The sequence below is a fragment of the Pseudorca crassidens genome, chromosome X (assembly GCF_039906515.1).
Source record: "Pseudorca crassidens isolate mPseCra1 chromosome X, mPseCra1.hap1, whole genome shotgun sequence".
Lineage (NCBI taxonomy): Eukaryota > Metazoa > Chordata > Mammalia > Artiodactyla > Delphinidae > Pseudorca > Pseudorca crassidens.
In genome coordinates this window covers 1,988,478-2,005,932 of record NC_090317.1, presented here as the reverse complement: position 1 = coordinate 2,005,932, position 17,455 = coordinate 1,988,478, and the positions used below count along the sequence as shown (strand labels likewise).

General features: G+C 65.9%; 1 protein-coding gene across 5 annotated transcripts; it reads left to right on the top strand.

The window, feature by feature from the left end:
* Positions 1–433: 433 nt before the first annotated feature.
* PLXNA3 (plexin A3) lies at positions 434–16,095 on the top strand. Of its 5 annotated transcripts, none has more exons than XM_067724117.1 (33): positions 434–516; positions 1,682–1,784; positions 2,359–2,981; positions 3,306–3,845; positions 4,260–4,442; positions 5,413–5,541; positions 5,610–5,710; positions 5,977–6,100; positions 6,186–6,342; positions 6,419–6,518; positions 7,031–7,145; positions 7,265–7,465; positions 7,668–8,084; positions 8,164–8,309; positions 8,396–8,516; positions 8,633–8,769; positions 8,852–9,022; positions 9,205–9,298; positions 9,384–9,623; positions 9,702–9,845; positions 9,923–10,157; positions 10,243–10,385; positions 10,472–10,728; positions 10,817–10,883; positions 11,069–11,215; positions 11,301–11,460; positions 11,622–11,725; positions 11,955–12,051; positions 12,346–12,536; positions 12,840–13,009; positions 13,530–13,742; positions 13,894–14,044; positions 15,007–16,095. In XM_067724117.1, exons 3-33 carry the CDS (start codon positions 2,385–2,387, stop codon positions 15,100–15,102), a joined length of 5,748 nt encoding a protein of 1,915 aa, XP_067580218.1. In that variant the 5' UTR covers positions 434–516; positions 1,682–1,784; positions 2,359–2,384; the 3' UTR covers positions 15,103–16,095. The 5 variants fall into 5 exon arrangements, with proteins under 5 accessions (XP_067580218.1, XP_067580219.1, XP_067580222.1 ...); XM_067724120.1 differs by lacking the exon at positions 434–516 and having other exon boundaries at positions 841–1,784; positions 7,668–7,764; positions 7,894–8,084; positions 10,514–10,728; XM_067724119.1 differs by lacking the exon at positions 434–516 and having other exon boundaries at positions 843–1,784; positions 7,668–7,764; positions 7,894–8,084.
* Positions 16,096–17,455: the final 1,360 nt, after the last annotated feature.

Sequence of the window (17,455 nt, the reverse complement as noted above, 5' to 3'; positions counted from 1 at the left end):
GGCGGCAGGTGGCCCCGGGCGCGCCTCCGAGCACCGGGGCGGGGTCTGCGCGTGCCCCGGGTCCTAGGGGGTGTGTGGCGCGGGGGCGCGCGGGTCCCAGGGTTGCGGGAGGCGGCGGTCCGGGGCGGGGGGTGGCGGGGGAGAGGCGCGCGCCACGGACGCGGCCATTGCGCGAGGGGGGTCGGCTCGCTGGGCGGGGACCCGGGCCGCTCACGGGGGCCCGGGCTAAGCACTGGGCCTCTCCCGGCCCCAGGGAGGGGCGGCCCCCGCCCGCGAGCCCTGCCGTTCGGCCCTCCCTGGGCGCCCCCGCCCGGCGCGGTGGTACGGTCCGGGTTTAAAAGGCCCTGGCGGCCGCGGGCCGGCCCAGTGTGTGGGCGGTGGCGGCGGCGGGGGCGCGCGGGGTGTAAGGCGAGGGGTGCGGCGGCGGGGGCGCGCGAGTGGGGCGGTGTGGGGCTCGAGGGCGCGTCCACGTGGCCGGCGGGCGGCCACCCGGAGCCAGCGGCGGCGGAGGGACAGGTAGGTGGCCTCCATCCCCCAGCCGCCTGTGCGGGCCGGCCTGCTCGGCGGCCCTGGGCTCCGGCAGCTCGGGGATTCGGCTCGGCCTTTAAGGGGTCGGGCCCTGCCCCTGCCTCTCGGGCGCCGGCCTGACTGGTCCTTCGTGCCCGGCGCCGGTAGGGACGGTCCGTCCGCGGCTAGCCCCCGGCCCGATGGGGACCCTTTGTGGCGGAGGAGCGGCCCCTGCGAGGACTGCTGCGGCGCCTCCATCCACTAGGGTCCTCGTGGATCTGCCGGGGGGGGGGGGGCAATCCCTGGTGGGGGCAGGGCGAGCCGGGCAGGCAGCACCGCGCGGGGCGTTGGGGAGCGGGCGCTAGAGCCAGGTCTCTGCGAGGGTCTGTCCCCACCCTCGGGCTCTGCTGGCAGGGCCGTAGCAGAGAGGCTGGGTGTGCCTGTGATGCCCGAGGCTCCCGGTTACAGGCTGAGGTTTGGGATGGGCACTTGGGCTGCAAATTCTGCCTTTCCAGGTCTCCCTCCCGATCTGTCCCATCCCCATTCTTAGGCCTGTATTCCTGTGCGGTGTGGAGGAGGTGAGGGTGGCATGAGGCCTCCCTTCTCCGTCTTCCGTTCTTCTCTGGCTCTTGCATTAAGGATCCAGGATGCGGACCTGACAAAAGAGCCCCAGAGAGATGATCAGCCTGAGCTGAAACTTTGCAGTTCCAAGCTGGGTCTTCTCCTTGTTCTAGCAAATGCATTTTTTCCCCTTTCCTTGGTTGCTGCCTTGGTTTGGTTCCCCGCACCCTCCCCAAGCTGAGTAACTTGGTCTCCCTTGGGGCTTGGGCACTGAGAGGGTATCGCTGAGCCCTGCCCCCTTGGCTGCCACGACACTTCTCTGCTGTCTTTGCTGCCTGGCGCTGGCCGAGAGCTGGGTGTGGCCTAGGGGTGAAGACCCAGCCAAGCCTAGTACTGCTCCTGTGGTCCCCCACCCCGTCTCCCCAAAGTCTCAGCTGTGTTTCAGAATGCTGCTCCCCTTCCATAGGGCTCCTTGGGCCCCCCTGCATCTCCCCTTCCCCAGCTAACGTGTGGATTCGGAGGGAGAGCCGCGCAGGGCTGCCTGGGCATCCGTCTGGCTGTGCCTGAGCAGAGCCTGACTTATGTCTGTCTCTGTGCTTTGCTCTGGGGGCAGGCGACTCGGCTTTGTGTTCCAGCCGGTAGGCTAGGCAGGCTCCTCCTGGACAGCCAGCAGACGGAGGCCCCTGGGGCGAGGAGGCAGCCGGGGCCAGGAAGGTGTAAGTGGCAGCCCTGGTTCCCATCTGGTCTCAGGCTTTGATGCCTCAGACCTCTGTCCTGGGGTGGTGTCCTGACACCAATTTGCGATTGTTCTCTCCCTACCTTTTCTCCTTTCCCCAGCTAGGGTGTGAGGCACGTCTGTGGCCTTGGCTTGCCCACGGTTGGGTTGCTCTTGTGTGCGGCTGGCCACCCTCAGCTCTGGGATCTGGTGTTTGGCTTCTCCTTCCTGGAGGGCCCCCCACCCTGCCTTTCCTAGCATCTGGCTCTGCTGCCCCCTTGGGTGTGGCCCAGCTGAGGCGAGGCCTCCTGGCTCCTTTCCAGCAGTGGGTGGGGGATGATTGATGGCCCCCAAGTCTGCCTGTGCTCTCTGCTCACTCGTGCGCCCTGGCGGAGGCCCCTCCTCTCTCCCAGCCGTGGTCGCCATCTGGGGCTCTGGTATGGTGGTGGGCGACTGGCCTCCACCCTCTGTGGCGTGGCTCTCGGCCTGCTGGGGGCCCTAGGCCAGGCAGGGCCGGAGGCGGCTGGGCGCCCTGGGCCTGGGGCCTCTGACCGGCACTCCCCGTCTCTCCTCAGGCCCACCCCCGGGGCAGCTGCCGGCCATGCCCGCCGTCGGCCTCGTCCTGCTGTTCCTCCTTGCCGTGGGGCGGGCCCTGGGTGGCAGCACGCCCTTCCCTGCCTTCTCAGTGACGGACACCTCGCTCACCCATCTGGCCGTGCACCGGGTGACCGGGGAGGTGTTTGTGGGTGCGGTGAATCGCGTCTTCAAGCTGGCCCCCAACCTGACCGAGCTGCGGGTCCACGTCACGGGGCCCGTCGAGGACAACGCTCGCTGCTACCCACCCCCCAGCATGCGTGTCTGTGCCCACCGCCTGGCGCCTGTGGACAACGTGAACAAGCTGCTGCTCATAGACTACGCAGCCCGCCGCCTGGTGGCCTGCGGCAGCATCTGGCAGGGCATCTGCCAGTTCCTGCGCCTGGACGACCTCTTCAAGCTGGGCGAGCCGCACCACCGCAAGGAGCACTACCTGTCGGGGGCCCAGGAGCCGGACTCCATGGCGGGCGTCATCGTGGAGCAGGGCCAGGGGCCCAGCAAGCTGTTCGTGGGCACCGCCGTGGATGGCAAGTCTGAGTACTTCCCCACGCTGAGCTCCCGAAAGCTCATTGGCGACGAGGACGGTGCCGACATGTTCAGTCTGGTGGGTGAGCCCGCCCACCTGCTCGGGCTCTCGCAGGCTGTCCGGCCCCCAACCCCTCCCCCACCTCCCTTCTCGCCCCTCTGAAGAGCCAGCTCCCGTGCCCTCCTGCCTTCACTCTGTCCTGGCTCTGCCTCTGGAGCCTTTCTGGCCTGGGGTCCTTCGACTACGTGGGTCAGGGGCAGGGAGATTGTGAGGGAAGACCCCCGGGGGCCATGTTGTGGGCGCAGGGCCAGGCTGGGTGGCGGGGGCCCAGGGGCCACGGTTGGGGAGGTCGAGGGTGGACCTAGGCCTCATCCCAGGCTGTGTCCTCCACCTGCTCCCCAGGTGTACCAGGACGAGTTCGTCTCCTCTCAGATCAAGATCCCCTCAGACACGCTGTCCTTGTACCCAGCCTTCGACATCTACTACGTCTACGGCTTCGTGAGCGCCTCCTTCGTGTACTTCCTGACACTGCAGCTGGATACCCAGCAGACACTGCTGGACACGGCAGGCGAGAAATTCTTCACGTCCAAGATCGTGCGCATGTGCTCGGGGGACTCGGAGTTCTACTCGTACGTGGAGTTCCCCATCGGCTGCTCCTGGCGCGGCGTGGAGTACCGCCTGGTGCAGAGCGCCCACCTGGCCAAGCCCGGCCTGCTGCTGGCCCAGGCCCTGGGTGTGCCGGCCGACGAGGACGTCCTCTTCACCATCTTCTCTCAGGGCCAGAAGAACCGGGCCAGCCCGCCGCGGCAGACCATCCTCTGCCTCTTTACCCTCAGCAGCATCAACGCCCACATCCGGCGCCGCATCCAGTCCTGCTACCGTGGGGAGGGCACGCTGGCCCTGCCTTGGCTGCTGAACAAGGAGCTGCCCTGTATCAACACCGTGAGCCCTCACCCGCCCCACCCCTGCCCCCGGGCTGGGCCCTCTGCCCCTTCCTGGGTGTGCGGGGCCAGCCCAGGCGGTCGTACGGCAGCTGATGGGCCGCCGCGTGTGCCAGCCTGGGCTCAGTCTTGGGAACGACAGCTTAGCCCGGGGTCCCCCGCCCCCGTCCTCCCCTCCCTGCCTCTGCTGCTACCCACCACCTCTCTGTGTGGACCAGCTTGCTCTCCCCGCTGCTGCCTGCTCGCCTCCCTCCTCAGCCCCCGATTTCCTGTGGGGTCCTGGGGCAAACAGTTGGTCTTGGCTGGTAAGGAGCGAGCTCCAGATTCTGCTCCCTCCTAGAACGTGGGCTCTCATTGCCTCTGTCCAGCTGGTGCCCCAGGCTCTTACTCACGCGTCCTCCTCCTGTCTCCCCAGCCCATGCAGATAAACGGAAACTTCTGCGGGCTGGTGTTGAACCAGCCGCTGGGCGGCCTGCACGTGATCGAGGGCCTGCCCCTGCTAGCCGACAGTACTGATGGCATGGCCAGTGTGGCCGCCTACCCCTACCAGCAGCACTCTGTGGTCTTCATCGGCACCCGCAGCGGCAGTCTGAAGAAGGTGAGCCCCGGAGCGCTCGGCGTGTGGGCGTCAGGGCGCACTGAGATGCAGACGAGGGCTGGGGTCAAGAACGTGCGGCTGAGCCCTGCAGCACCTTGGATGGGGCCTGGCCCCTGGGGGAAGGGGGACTTCCCAGGCTGGGGCCCAGGAGCCCAGCTGTGCTCCACGGGTGGCCTCTCAGCCACCCATGCTTGCAGTGCCACCGCCCGCCGTGGCCTGAACTGCTGGCTTCCTGTGGCTCTGGGGGCAGACCGGGCCCACCTCCGGTGCTCCCTACTGGGAGAGCAGGAGCCGTCGTTGCTGGGTCCTCAGTCGAATGAACGAGGAGACAAATGTGGACCTAACCCTCCTTGCCCTCTTGTCCCCTCATGGGCACGGGGGCTGCAGTGCCGGCAGGGCCGCAGCTGCTCCTGTTCCAGGGTGTTCTGAAGGGACAGGAGTCAGGACAACTGCCGCATTCCCTTCCTGCTCACCTGGGGGATGTGGGGCTGTCCCTGGGGGCAGGTTTGTGAAGGGAGCCACCGAGCTCTTGGGGCCTGGTCTGCTTCCCTCCTGGTCCCCGTCTTGCATTTGTCACAGCTTTATTGGGGTGTAAGTGCCGTGTCACAACCCCCCCTCCCCGTTTAAAGCATACATCTCAGTGATTTCAGTAAGTCCGCGGAGTTACTCAAGCATAACCGCTATCTCATTCCAGGATGTTGCCATGATCCTAAAAATCCCTTCCCTTTTAGCTTTCACACTTTCCCTGTCCCCCAACTCTGGGCAACGCTCATCTCTGTCTCTATGTCCTGGGAGCTTTTTTGGATTGGCTGTGTCACACCCAAGGGCCTCCAGGGGGCAGCCTTGGCGTCCTCCTTCCCTGGTCTGTGAGAAAGGGGGCGGCGGGCAGGCTGGGTCCCTGGCTTGAGAATAGGACGCCTGGGAGCGTGGGGTGCTGCTGTGGCGTCAGGTGGCTGGTCTCGTGGCCCAGGTACGGGTCGACGGCTCTCAGGAGGCCCACCTGTATGAGACGGTGCCTGTGGTGGACGGCAGCCCCATACTCCGCGACCTGCTCTTCAGCCCCGACCACCGGCACGTCTACCTCCTGAGCGAGAAGCAGGTGGGCCCGGCAGGTGGTGCGGCGGGGTGGGATGGGGGTGGGGCGGGTGCTGACACGGCTGCCCCCAGGTGAGCCAGCTCCCGGTGGAGACCTGCGAGCAGTACCCAAGCTGCGCCGCCTGCCTGGGCTCGGGGGACCCGCACTGTGGGTGGTGTGTGCTGCAGCACAGGTGAGGAGCCGCCCGAGTGCCCACTCCCCCAAGCTGTGCCCCTGTGGCCTCCCCCTCCCTGCCCTTCTACTTTCTCCAGCTAGCGAGTGGAACCTCTACCCCGAGTGACATCCCTCGGACCCCAGGGGGTGAGGCCGAGGCATGCGGCTGCCTGGTGCCGTGGGCTGGGCCGGCTGTCCCCTCCGTCCCCCCCAGGCCCCCGCTGCACTCCCGCTCTGGGCCTTGCTGGGGCAGCTGTGGGATGGGCCTGGCCTGACCCCGCGCAGATGCTGCCGCCATGGGGCCTGTCCAGGCGCCTCGGCCCCGCGTGGCTTCGCCAAGGAGCTGAGCAAGTGTGTCCAGGTGCGGGTCCGGCCCAACAATGTGTCGGTGACATCGCCTGGGGTGCAGGTGAGTGGTGCGGAGCGTGCGGGTGTAGAGGCCCGTGCACACGTGTTGGGGGCGCTCCCAGCTCTGGGCCCTCTGCTTCCCCCAGCTGACCGTGGCCATAAGCAACGTGCCGGACCTCAGTGCGGGCGTGAGCTGTGCCTTCGAGGAGGTGACCGAGAGCGAGGCCGTCCTGCTGCCCTCTGGAGAGTTACACTGTCCCTCGCCTTCCCTGCAGGAGCTCCGGGCTCTCACCCGGGGGCACGGTCAGTGGCTGGGCCGCGGGGGGCAGGGCTGCTCTCCGTCCACGGCTCACGTGTGGCTCCCCTGGGCTCGCTGCAGGGGCCGCGCGCACCGTGCAGCTGCAGCTGCTCTCCAAGGAGAGCGGCGTGAGCTTTGCTGGGGCTGACTTCGTCTTCTACAACTGCAGCGCCCTCCAGTCGTGAGTACCGGCCCCCCGACCCCGTCCCCGTGTCTCTGTTGCTCGCGGTGTCGTGTAGGCCTCAGGCGGGCCCCGGTGCCTTTTGCCTTTGGCTCCCCGTGTGTCCCGCAGGTGGGACGGTGAGGGGCCAGGCCCGGTCTTCCCCGTGATTTCTTTTTTTTTTTTTTTTAACATCTTTATTGGGGTATAATTGCTTTACAATGGTGTGTTAGTTTCTGCTTTATAACAAAGTGAATCAGTCATACATAAACATATGTTCCCATATGTCTTCCCTGTTGCGTCTCCCTCCCTCCCACCCTCCCTATCCCACCCCTCCAGGCTGTCTCAAAGCACCGGGCCAATATCCCTGTGCCATGCGGCTGCTTCCCGCTAGTTATCTACCTTACTACGTTTGTTAGTGTGTATATGCCCATGACTCTCTCTCGCCCTGTCACAGCTCACCCTTCCCCCTCCCCATAACCTCAAGTCCGTTCTCTAGGTTCCCCGTGATTTCTGAAGCCTCTCCCCTCTAGGTGCATGTCCTGCGTCGGCAGCCCTTACCCCTGCCACTGGTGTAAGTACCGCCACGTGTGTACCAGCCACCCCCACGAGTGCTCCTTCCAGGAGGGCAGGGTCCACAGCCCCGAGGTGAGGCGCGCGCCACACGCGAGGGGGCTGGGCTCTTTTCTGCCTTCGGTCTTGGGGTTTTCTTGGAGCCCCCTTAACCGGGGGCCAGCCCAGCTGGCTGATGGGCGTTCTCCTCTCAGGGCTGCCCTGAGATCCTGCCCAGCGGGGACCTCCTGATCCCAGCAGGTGTCACGCAGCCTCTCACCCTGCGGGCCAAGAACCTGCCGCAGCCCCAGTCGGGCCAGAAGAACTACGAGTGTGTGGTCCGGGTGCAGGGGCGGCAGCAGCGGGTGCCTGCCGTCCGCTTCAACAGCAGCAGCGTGCAGTGCCAGAACGCCTCGGTGAGGCCCACCCGCCCCGCCTCCCTCGGGGGTCCAGGCTGTGCAGGGCTGGGCGTGGTGCAGATCTGTGCCCAGCAGACTCTTCTAGAAGCCTCAGCTGACAGTGGCCAGGGACCTTCTGAGTCTCCTGCTGGGGATTTCTGAGCTGGGGGAGGGGCGGTCTGTCACCTTCACTGGGGTCACGCGGGTCCCTCTCCCCCAGTACTCCTATGAAGGTGACGAGTATGGTGACACCGAGCTGGACTTCTCCGTGGTCTGGGATGGAGATTTCCCCATCGACAAGCCCGCTACCTTCCGAGGTGACCGGCGGGATGGGGCCGAGGAGCTCGCCTCCTGGGGCGGAGAAGGCACGTGCTGGGGCCGGGCCCACAGGGGACCCTTCGTCGGGGCCCGTAGCTGCCCCCCAGCGGCGCCTTCTGTGCCCACAGCCCTCCTGTACAAGTGCTGGGCGCAGCGGCCCAGCTGTGGCCTCTGCCTCAAGGCTGACCCTCGCTTCAACTGTGGCTGGTGCATCTCGGAGCATAGGTGCCAGCTGCGGGCCCACTGCCCGGCCCCCAAGACCAACTGGGTGCACCCAAACCAGAAGGGCGCTCGCTGCAGCCACCCCCGCATTGCCCAGGTGGGCCTCCCCACCACCCGCCGCCCTCTGGGTACCCACTGCCTCGGCTCACCCTCCCGCCTCCCCTCCTGCTCCGCAGATCCACCCGCTCATGGGGCCCAAGGAGGGAGGCACCCGGATCACCATCGTGGGCGAGAACCTGGGCCTCACCTCCCGAGACGTGGGCCTGCGGGTGGCCGGCGTGCGCTGCAACTCCATCCCCGCCGAGTACGTCAGTGCCGAGAGGTGAGTGCGGCTGTGCGGGCGCTGGGCCTCCCCGCAGCCTGTGGCCGCGCGCCCGGGCCTGACCTCCGACCTGACCCGACCCCTAGGATCGTGTGTGAGATGGAGGAGTCGCTGGTGCCCAGCCCGCCACCAGGGCCTGCGGAGCTCTGCATCAGCGACTGCTCGGCTGACTTCCGCACGCAGTCTGAGCAGCTCTACAGTTTCGTGGTACGTGGGCTGCCCGCCCCCTTCCCTCTCCCACTCCTTCCTGGCAGGGGGCTGTGGCCTGGCCCTGTTGGGCGCCCGCCGTCTCCCCGCTCCCCTCAGGGCTGCTTCTCCCATAGACGCCCACGTTCGACCGCGTGAGTCCCAGTCGGGGCCCAGCCTCGGGGGGCACGCGGATCACCATTTCCGGTCATTCTCTGGACGCCGGCAGCAGAGTCACAGTGACCGTGAGAGACGGCGAGTGCCAGTTCGTGAGGTGAGTGTTGCAGGCGGGGGCCGTGGGGCCGGCAGGTGGCAGCCCTGGGCAGCCTGCTCCAAGTCCCCGCTTGCTGGCGTAGGAGGGATGCGGAAGCGATCGTGTGCATCTCGCCTGTCTCCACCCTGGGCCCGAGCCAGGCCTCCATCACCCTGGCCATCGACCGCGCCAACATCTCCAGTCCCGGCGTCCTCTACACCTACACCCAGGACCCCACCGTCACTCGCCTCGAGCCCACCTGGAGCATCATCAAGTAAGGCCCTCGGGAGAATGGGCCTGGCTGGCAGAGGGGAGGCTGGGGGCCAGGCCTCGCCTGGTGACCAGGTGACCTAGGGTTGGGGAGGCCCTGGGCTCCCATGGCAGCCTCGATAACACTCCAGGGCTGGGCTCAGGGTGGTGGGGAGGAAGCCTGAGGCCCCTCACCCCCATACCTAGTGGAAGCACCTCCATCACCGTGAGTGGGACCCACCTGCTGACGGTCCAGGAGCCCCGGGTCCGGGCCAAGTACCGAGGCATCGAGACCACCAACGTGAGTGCCAGCTGCCGCCATCCCACCCCTGACCCTCTGCCCGCTGTGGCCTCACGTGCTGGGCTGCCCACCTTTGTCCCCACAGACGTGCCAGGTGATCAACGACACCGCCATGCTGTGTAAGGCCCCTGGCATCTTCCTGGGGCGGCCCCAGCCGCAGGCCCAGGGTGAGCACCCTGACGAGTTCGGCTTCCTGCTGGACCACGTGCAGACGGCCCGTTCCCTCAACCGGTCCTCCTTCACCTACTACCCCGACCCCAGCTTCGAGCCACTTGGGCCCTCTGGGGTCCTGGATGTCAAACCTGGCTCCCACGTAGTGCTGAAGGTGCCAGTGTGGTGGGCGCCTAGGGCGGGAGGGGCGGGGCGGTGGGGAGCCCTGGCCAGCAGCGCTCTCCATCTGCAGGGCAAGAATCTGATCCCTGCGGCGGCCGGCAGCTCCCGCCTCAACTACACGGTGCTGATCGGGGGCCAGCCGTGCACGCTCACCGTCTCGGACACGCAACTCCTGTGCGACTCCCCCAGCCAGACGGGCCGGCAGCCGGTCATGGTGGGTAGGGGGCAGGGAGGCTGCCAGAGCAGCCTGGGGCGGGGGTGCAGGTCAGCTTACGGCGCCTGTCCCTGCAGGTGCTGGTGGGCGGCCTGGAGTTCTGGCTGGGCACCCTGCACATCACGGCCGACCGGGCGCTGAGCCTGCCGGCCGTGGTGGGGCTGGCGGCGGGGGGCGCGCTTCTGCTGCTGGCCATCACTGCCGTGCTGGTCGCCTACAAACGCAAGACTCAGGATGCCGACCGCACGCTCAAGCGCCTCCAGCTCCAGATGGACAACTTGGAGTCCCGGGTGGCCCTGGAATGCAAGGAAGGTGCCTGCATGAGGGTGGGGGTGGGGCGGGTGGCAGGGGCTCCCTCCTCCCTCTCTGCTCACTGTCTCTCACCGGCCCTCCCCAGCCTTCGCTGAGCTGCAGACAGACATCAACGAGCTGACGAACCACATGGATGGCGTGCAGATCCCCTTCCTGGACTACCGGACCTACGCCGTGCGCGTGCTCTTCCCGGGCATCGAGGCCCACCCAGTGCTCAAGGAGCTGGATGTGAGTGCCCCCTGTTGCCTGCCCATGCCCTGTCACCCCCAGGGCCACCTCCACCGTCTGAGATGCCCTGTCCCCCCCGCCCCCAGACACCCCCCAATGTCGAGAAGGCCCTGCGTCTCTTTGGGCAGCTGCTGCACAGCCGTGCCTTCGTGCTCACCTTCATCCACACTCTGGAGGCTCAGAGCAGCTTCTCCATGCGCGACCGTGGCACTGTGGCCTCGCTCACTATGGTGGCCCTGCAGAGCCGCCTCGATTACGCCACGGGGCTGCTCAAGCAACTGCTGGCGGACCTCATCGAGAAGAACCTCGAGAGCAAGAACCACCCAAAGCTGCTCCTGCGCAGGTACTTGGGTCCCCCTCCGCCAGCCCTGCCCCTCCCCTGGGAAGCCCAGCCCTGCCCGGCCGGGGCCCCAGCACCCCTTTCACCCTAGGACCGAGTCCGTGGCTGAGAAGATGCTCACCAACTGGTTCACCTTCCTGCTGCATAAGTTTCTGAAGGTGCGTGCGCTCAAAGGGCAAGCGGGGGGCGAGGGGATGTGAGGAAGCAGTCGGCCGCAGGCGGGCGGCAAGCTGTGTCCCGGCCCTGGCTGCAGGATTTTCATGCCCGTCTCCGCGGGGTGGGGGGGGGGGCCCGGGGCAGCGGCTGGGGCGGAGCCTGACGCCGCCCGTCCGCCCGCCCACAGGAGTGCGCCGGGGAGCCGCTCTTCCTGCTGTTCTGCGCCATCAAGCAGCAGATGGAGAAGGGCCCCATCGACGCCATCACGGGCGAGGCGCGCTACTCCCTGAGCGAGGACAAGCTCATCCGCCAGCAGATCGACTACAAGACGCTGGTGAGCGGGGGTCCAGGTGCGCAGGGTATCGGGCCTGAGGGGAAGCCTCACCCAGGACCCACCCTGTGGTCCCCCTCGCCCTCAGACCCTGCACTGTGTGTGCCCGGAGAGCGAGGGCAGCGCTCAGGTCCCGGTGAAGGTTCTCAATTGTGACAGTATCACCCAGGCCAAAGACAAGCTGCTAGATGCTGTGTACAAGGGCATCCCCTACTCTCAGCGTCCCAGAGCTGAGGACATGGACCTAGGTGAGGCCCCTGCCCTCTCCTCCTGGGCCCCCCCACCTCCTGTGGCCACGTTACCTTGGCTGGCGTTCACTCTCCCCACCTGAGCTCTGTCCTCTGAGGGCAGTGGGCCCAGGGTCCCAGGGCTCGTGGAGCAGGACCTCAGAGCTGCCTGTGGCCCGCAGAGTGGCGCCAGGGCCGCATGGCCCGCATCATTCTCCAGGACGAGGATGTCACCACCAAAATCGAGTGTGACTGGAAGAGGGTCAACTCACTGGCCCACTACCAGGTGAGGAGCCGGAGGTCGCCTCACGCCCAGGGCCCTTGTGAGCCATGGCCCTGCCCTGAGGCCACAGGAGTAGGGGTCCCGGCCCCTCCCCTCTCTGGCCCCCGCTCCACAGGCCCCCCTTGGGTAGCCGCCCCACACGTGCCCTGCCGGGCCAGGGTAGGCGGTGGCTCAGGCCCCTTGGCTTCTCGGCCTCCTGCATTGCCCCCCTCTCTGTCTCTGGGATTTGCAGGTAACAGACGGTTCCTTGGTGGCACTGGTGCCCAAACAAGTGTCAGCCTACAACATGGCCAACTCCTTCACCTTCACCCGCTCTCTCAGCCGTTATGGTAGGCGTCCTCGGTGTGGGGTCTCTGCTGGCCCCGTGCCCTGCAAGGCTGTGTCGGCCATCGTGGGGAATCCCCAGCCCCACCCCGTCTGAGCAGCCAGCCTGGCTCTGGCGGCCCCCCTGGACCCTGCTCTCAGGAGGTCTCTAGTTCCTTAGAGCCTAGAAGTGCAGTGGGCCCGTGAGAGCAGACGGGCCCCCTCGGCCTGCAGGGCTCCCGGGATGGAGGGGAGCGAGAGCCACGGCGATGGCTGGTGTGGCCCCACTGGCCTAAGGGGCACACCACCCTCTGCCCCAGAGAGCTTGCTCCGCACGGCCAGCAGCCCTGACAGCCTCCGCTCTCGGGCACCCATGATCACGCCCGACCAGGAGACGGGCACCAAGCTGTGGCACCTGGTGAAGAACCACGACCACGCCGACCACCGAGAGGGAGACCGAGGCAGCAAGATGGTCTCGGAGATCTACCTGACGCGGCTGCTGGCCACCAAGGTGTGGGCCTGCCCCGCGCCACCCTGGCCTTAGTGCACGTGCCTTGTAGCCTGGCCTTGGCCCTGGGGTTGGCCTGGGCTGCCTGGGGAAGGGGCCACTGGATTGTTCCAATCCCAAGGGACTTGCTCAACGCTTTTGCCACGGGAACTGCCACCCTGAGGTCGAGGCCAAGCTTGTCTGAGGGGTGGTGGCTGAGCAGGGAAGCCCTGCTCGTTATCAAGCCTCCCCGTCCCCATCTGTCCTGCCGTGGGGACGTCCCGCCCTGGCTCCCCGTCAGCTGGTGTCCTTGCTGCGCCCCTGCAGGGCACACTGCAGAAGTTCGTGGACGACCTCTTCGAGACCGTGTTCAGCACGGCGCACCGGGGCTCGGCCCTGCCCCTGGCCATCAAGTACATGTTCGACTTCCTGGACGAGCAGGCCGACCAGCGGCAGATCGGCGATCCCGACGTGCGCCACACCTGGAAGAGCAACTGGTACTGCCGTGCACCGGCCCGCGGGCGGGGGCGTGAGGAGGCTTGGCTGGGGCTTGGGGACCACGGTCAGGATGCCGGCGGGGGCTTGGCTGGTCACCCTGGCAGGAGAGGACAGCGGCCTGGCACTGATGGTGCCGCCGAGCACAGAGAGCAAGTGCGTCTGATTCCGCAGGTGGGCTCTGCCAGGGCTTTGGGCGTCTGGGATGTGGGTAGTGTGGCCAGCACCCAGAGGTGCCCTTGGCCCTGCTGCTCACCTGGTGATACCGCTGACACAGGGCAGAGGTAACCAGAAGCCCGGTCCCGGGGTTAGCCGTGCGAGGGGGGCGCGTTGAAACTCACCGAGGACGGAAGACCGTCCACTCTGACTTCTCACTGCTTGAAATCAGGCAGAAAATTAAAGAAGAGGCTGCCAGCTCTCAGTGTGTCACTCTCGCTGCCTGTGGGCCTGCGGAGGTGAGCGCGGATGGGAGGGTGTGTGCAGGGAGATCGCGGAGCTGCGGGCCTTTGTCCCTCTGTCCAGCCTGCCCCTGCGCTTCTGGGTGAACGTGATCAAGAACCCGCAGTTCGTGTTCGACATCCACAAGAGCAGCATCACGGACGCCTGCCTGTCGGTGGTGGCCCAGACCTTCATGGACTCCTGCTCGACGTCTGAGCACCGCCTGGGCAAGGACTCGCCCTCCAACAAGCTGCTCTACGCCAAGGACATCCCCAGCTACAAGAGCTGGGTGGAGAGGTGGGCCCCAGTGTGTGGGGAGGCGGGGCCGGGACGCCAGGGGACGCGGCTGCTGGCGGGGGAAGAAGGCCCGGAGGCTGGCCTGGCAGCCGGGGCAGGGGCTTTGGCTTCTGTGGCGCCTGCTGGCACGACCTCCTCGGGGCCCCAACAGGTACTACCGGGACATCGCCAAGATGGCGTCCATCAGTGACCAGGACATGGACGCGTACCTGGTGGAGCAGTCCCGTCTCCATGCCAGTGACTTCAACGTCCTGAGCGCGCTCAGTGAGCTCTATTTCTACGTTACCAAGTACCGCCAGGAGGTGCGTGCCACCCCCTCGGGCCCCTGCTCTTTGGCTCTGAGGGTACAGCTGGTGGCAAAGGCGGGGGCGTGGTGGGGGTCAGCGAGCCCAGCTCTTGGACTCCTCACAGTTCCTCCCCCAACCAGGCCCTTAAGGTGGCACAGGTGACACGCTCTGTAGATGCTGGGATTTGAGGGACCCAGTAGAGAAGCCACTGGCTGGAGCGCAAAGTTCTGGTCCGGCAGAAGTTAGGGGCCGGGAGCACACGGAGGGCTGGGTTGACGGGCTGGGGCCAAAGGTAGGCGCGGTCAGCCCACCTGCCCGGTTTGTGGCTGGAGAGTCAGGGAAGACAGATGCGCCGGCTCCAGGGGTGGATTCCTGGCTGGAGATGAGAATGGGTGGGCCCGGAGAGGGCCCCGAGCCTGGATGAGCTCCCCAAGGCGGGGGCCATGGGCAGCTGGAGAGGGAGACGTGGCCCAAGAACTTGAGTGGCCCTGGGACATTCAAGAGGTGGCAGAGAAGAGGGGGGACCGGCTGCAGAGTCTGAGGAGGCTCGGGAGGGGCCCCCGAGTGCCAGACGGGTCCTGGAACACGCGTGAGGACCCCCCCCACCCCCGCCCTGGGCGTCAGGGAGGAGGGAGCGATGGGCTCTGTCGGGTGCTGCCCACGGTCACGGAAGGTGAGGCCCGAGGTCGCGGAGACCTGGGTGAGAGAGGTCTGGGGTGGGGTGGGGGTTAGGAGGGACGGGAAAGGGGGGCTTCCAGTCCAGACCACCCTGTGGGAGGGGCTGTGTGCTGGCTGTTGGAAGGCGGGAAGAGGTTGTGCAGTCGGAGGAGGGGTTGGGGTCAAGGAGGAGCTGCGGGCCCTTTCGGAGGCCAGCCGCTGGGCCCCTCCCACGTGGGAGGGGTGGGGGGCATCGGGGGTGGGGCTTGGCCAGGAGGAGCCCGCCCCTCAAGAGCCCGGCTCTGGGCCTCTTCCCGCAGGTTCTCACCGCTCTGGACCGAGATGCCTCTTGCCGGAAGCAGAAGCTGCGCCAGAAGTTGGAACATATCATCGGCCTCGCATCCAGCAACAGCTAAGGGAGGTGGACCCCGTGAGGAGGGGGCTTCTGAGTCCTGAGCCGTACTCCCGTGCAGAGGGGCGTCTCCCGCCTGGGTCCCGGGGCTGAGCCCTGGATCGGGTGGCATGAGGTCACCGGGCCAAGATGCCCCTGGCACAGCCGGGCCCCTGTCATTAGTGCCTTGCTTTGGGCCCTGCATGGGGAGGGGGTGAACGGACCAAGCCCCCCACCCCGGCAGCAGCAATACCCCCGCCCTCCTGCCCTCGTGCCGGGGGTTGTGGTTGCCCCTGCCCTCCTTGCTATTTATACCCCAACCACCTATTTATTTAATTTATCTCCACCTCACCGTCGTCTCCATCTGTAAATACGCGCCCCCTCCTCCCCCGGACCCCCTACCCCCCTCCCACCCCCGAGGTTGCCAGCCTCACTCACCTTCTCTCCTTGAGCCCTCCCGACTCCCCTGTGACATGGTCAGCCTTGGCCTAGCCTCTGGCCCCGCCCCCTTGCCCTGGCTGGCCCCACCCATGCCGAGGACGGGGCCTCGGCACCAGCAGTCCTTGGGGGCGGTGAGGCACCGAAGTTGCCCTCGGACGGTGGCTCGGCCAAGGGGTCCCCCTGCGGCCACTGCAGCAGCCCCTCCAGACTTCTCGGGCCGGGACTGTACCCCCTCCCGGGGCCCCGTTCTCTCTGAGCGCCTGGAGAGCTCGAACCAGGCTCCTGCCAGGGCGTGAGCTGGGCCTGGGAGCACCGAACCTCCCTTCTCCGGGCCCTGCTGCTAACCCCCCTCAGTGTGGTCTGCGCGTCCGGACCCCTCATCCTCCGCTGCCCTGTCCTGCGCCCGCCCCGAGGGGCAGAGGCAGCAGTGCCTTACTCCTTTGTCCTTCTGCCTCCTCAGAGGAATCTGGCCCCAGCCCGCGCTCCTGGAAACCCAATTGGCCCCTTTTTCTCTTTTTTGCATGAGGTTTTCTTTGTCCCTGTAATTTTTTTTCCTAATTAAATGTTGAGAAATGGATGCAGTGTGTGGCTTTGTCCTCGGGCAGGTGGCTGCTCCCAGAACGTGGAAGCAGGTGGGGAGGCTGTCGGACTCTGCATGAGCTGCTCGCCCTTGATGGGGGGAAGGGTGACTCGTTGCAGGGTTTCTGAGGACTTGAGGCGCTCTAGGGCGACGTCCAATCCATCAGTGAGTCCTGGTGGCTCCACCTTCAAGACACATGCAGAATCCGCGCCCTTCTCCCCACCTCCACTGCCCCCAACTGGTCCAAGCCGCCCTTGTTGCTTGCCTGGATGCCAGGGTCCCCATTTCTGCCCTGGCCGCCCTCAGCCTCTTCTCAGCTTGGGAGGCACTGGGACCCTCCCTCTTAACATACACGGTGGACCTTGTCCCCACTCTGTTCAAAACCATCCAGGGCTTCATGGCCCCCAAACGCCTTCATATCTGACAACTCTACGTCCCAAGTGCACTGCAATCACTGTGCTCCTACCTCCCTCCTGCCTCTCACCCTCTTGTGCCACGCACCTGTTCAAGTAAGCCGGGTGGGGAGAAAGCAGGATGCGATGTTAAATAGAGCGGTCAGGAATGATTTCCGGGTGAGCCAGAGGGATCCCCAGAGGAAGAGGGTTCCAGACTGAAGAGAACCAGTGCAAAGGCTTTGAGGCAGTAGCCAGCCTGGCATGTTTTTTGTTTTTTTTTAATAAACTTACTTGAGGGCTTCCCTGGTGGCGCAGTGGTTGAGAGTCCGCCTGCCGATGCAGGGGACACGGGTTTGCACCCCGGTCTGGGAAGATCCCACATGCCGCGGAATGGCTGGGCCCGTGAGCCATGGCCGCTGAGCCTGCGCATCCGGAGCCTGTGCTCCGCAACGGGACAGGCCACAACAGTGAGAGGCCTGCGTACCGCAAAAAAAAAAAAAAAAAAAAAAAAAAAAAAAAAAACCAATAAACTTACTTGAGGCAGGAGCCAGCCTGGCATGTTTTTGTTTTTTTTTAATAAACATTTATTTATATTTTTGGCTGTGTTGGGTCTTTGTTGCTGCTCACGGGCTTTCTCTAGTTGTGGCGAGTGGGGGCTACTCTTCCTTGCGGTGTGCAGGCTTCTCATTGCGGTGGCTTCTCTTGTTGCGGAGCACAGGCTCTAGGCACGCGGGCTTCAGTAGTTGTGGCTCGCAGGCTCTAGAGCACAGGCTCAGTAGCTGTGGCGCACGGGCTTAGTTGCTCCGCGGCACGTGCGATCTTCCCGGACCAGGGCTCGAACCCATGTCCACGGCATTGGCAGGCGGATTCTTAACCACTGAGCCACCAGGGAAGCCCCTGGCCTGGCATTTTTGAACAGTTAAGGAAGCCAGTGAGGCTGAACCACGATGAGCAAACGAAAG

Excerpts from the sequence above, each read along its gene's own strand:
- PLXNA3 (XM_067724118.1), top strand. The coding sequence starts at position 2,385 with ATGCCCGCCGTCGGCCTCGTCCTGCTGTTCCTCCTTGCCGTGGGGCGG. Across the intron at positions 13,010-13,529 it reads CACACCTGGAAGAGCAACTG|CCTGCCCCTGCGCTTCTGGG; the intron begins GTACTGCCGTGC and ends CCCTCTGTCCAG. Across the intron at positions 14,045-15,006 it reads TTACCAAGTACCGCCAGGAG|GTTCTCACCGCTCTGGACCG; the intron begins GTGCGTGCCACC and ends CTCTTCCCGCAG.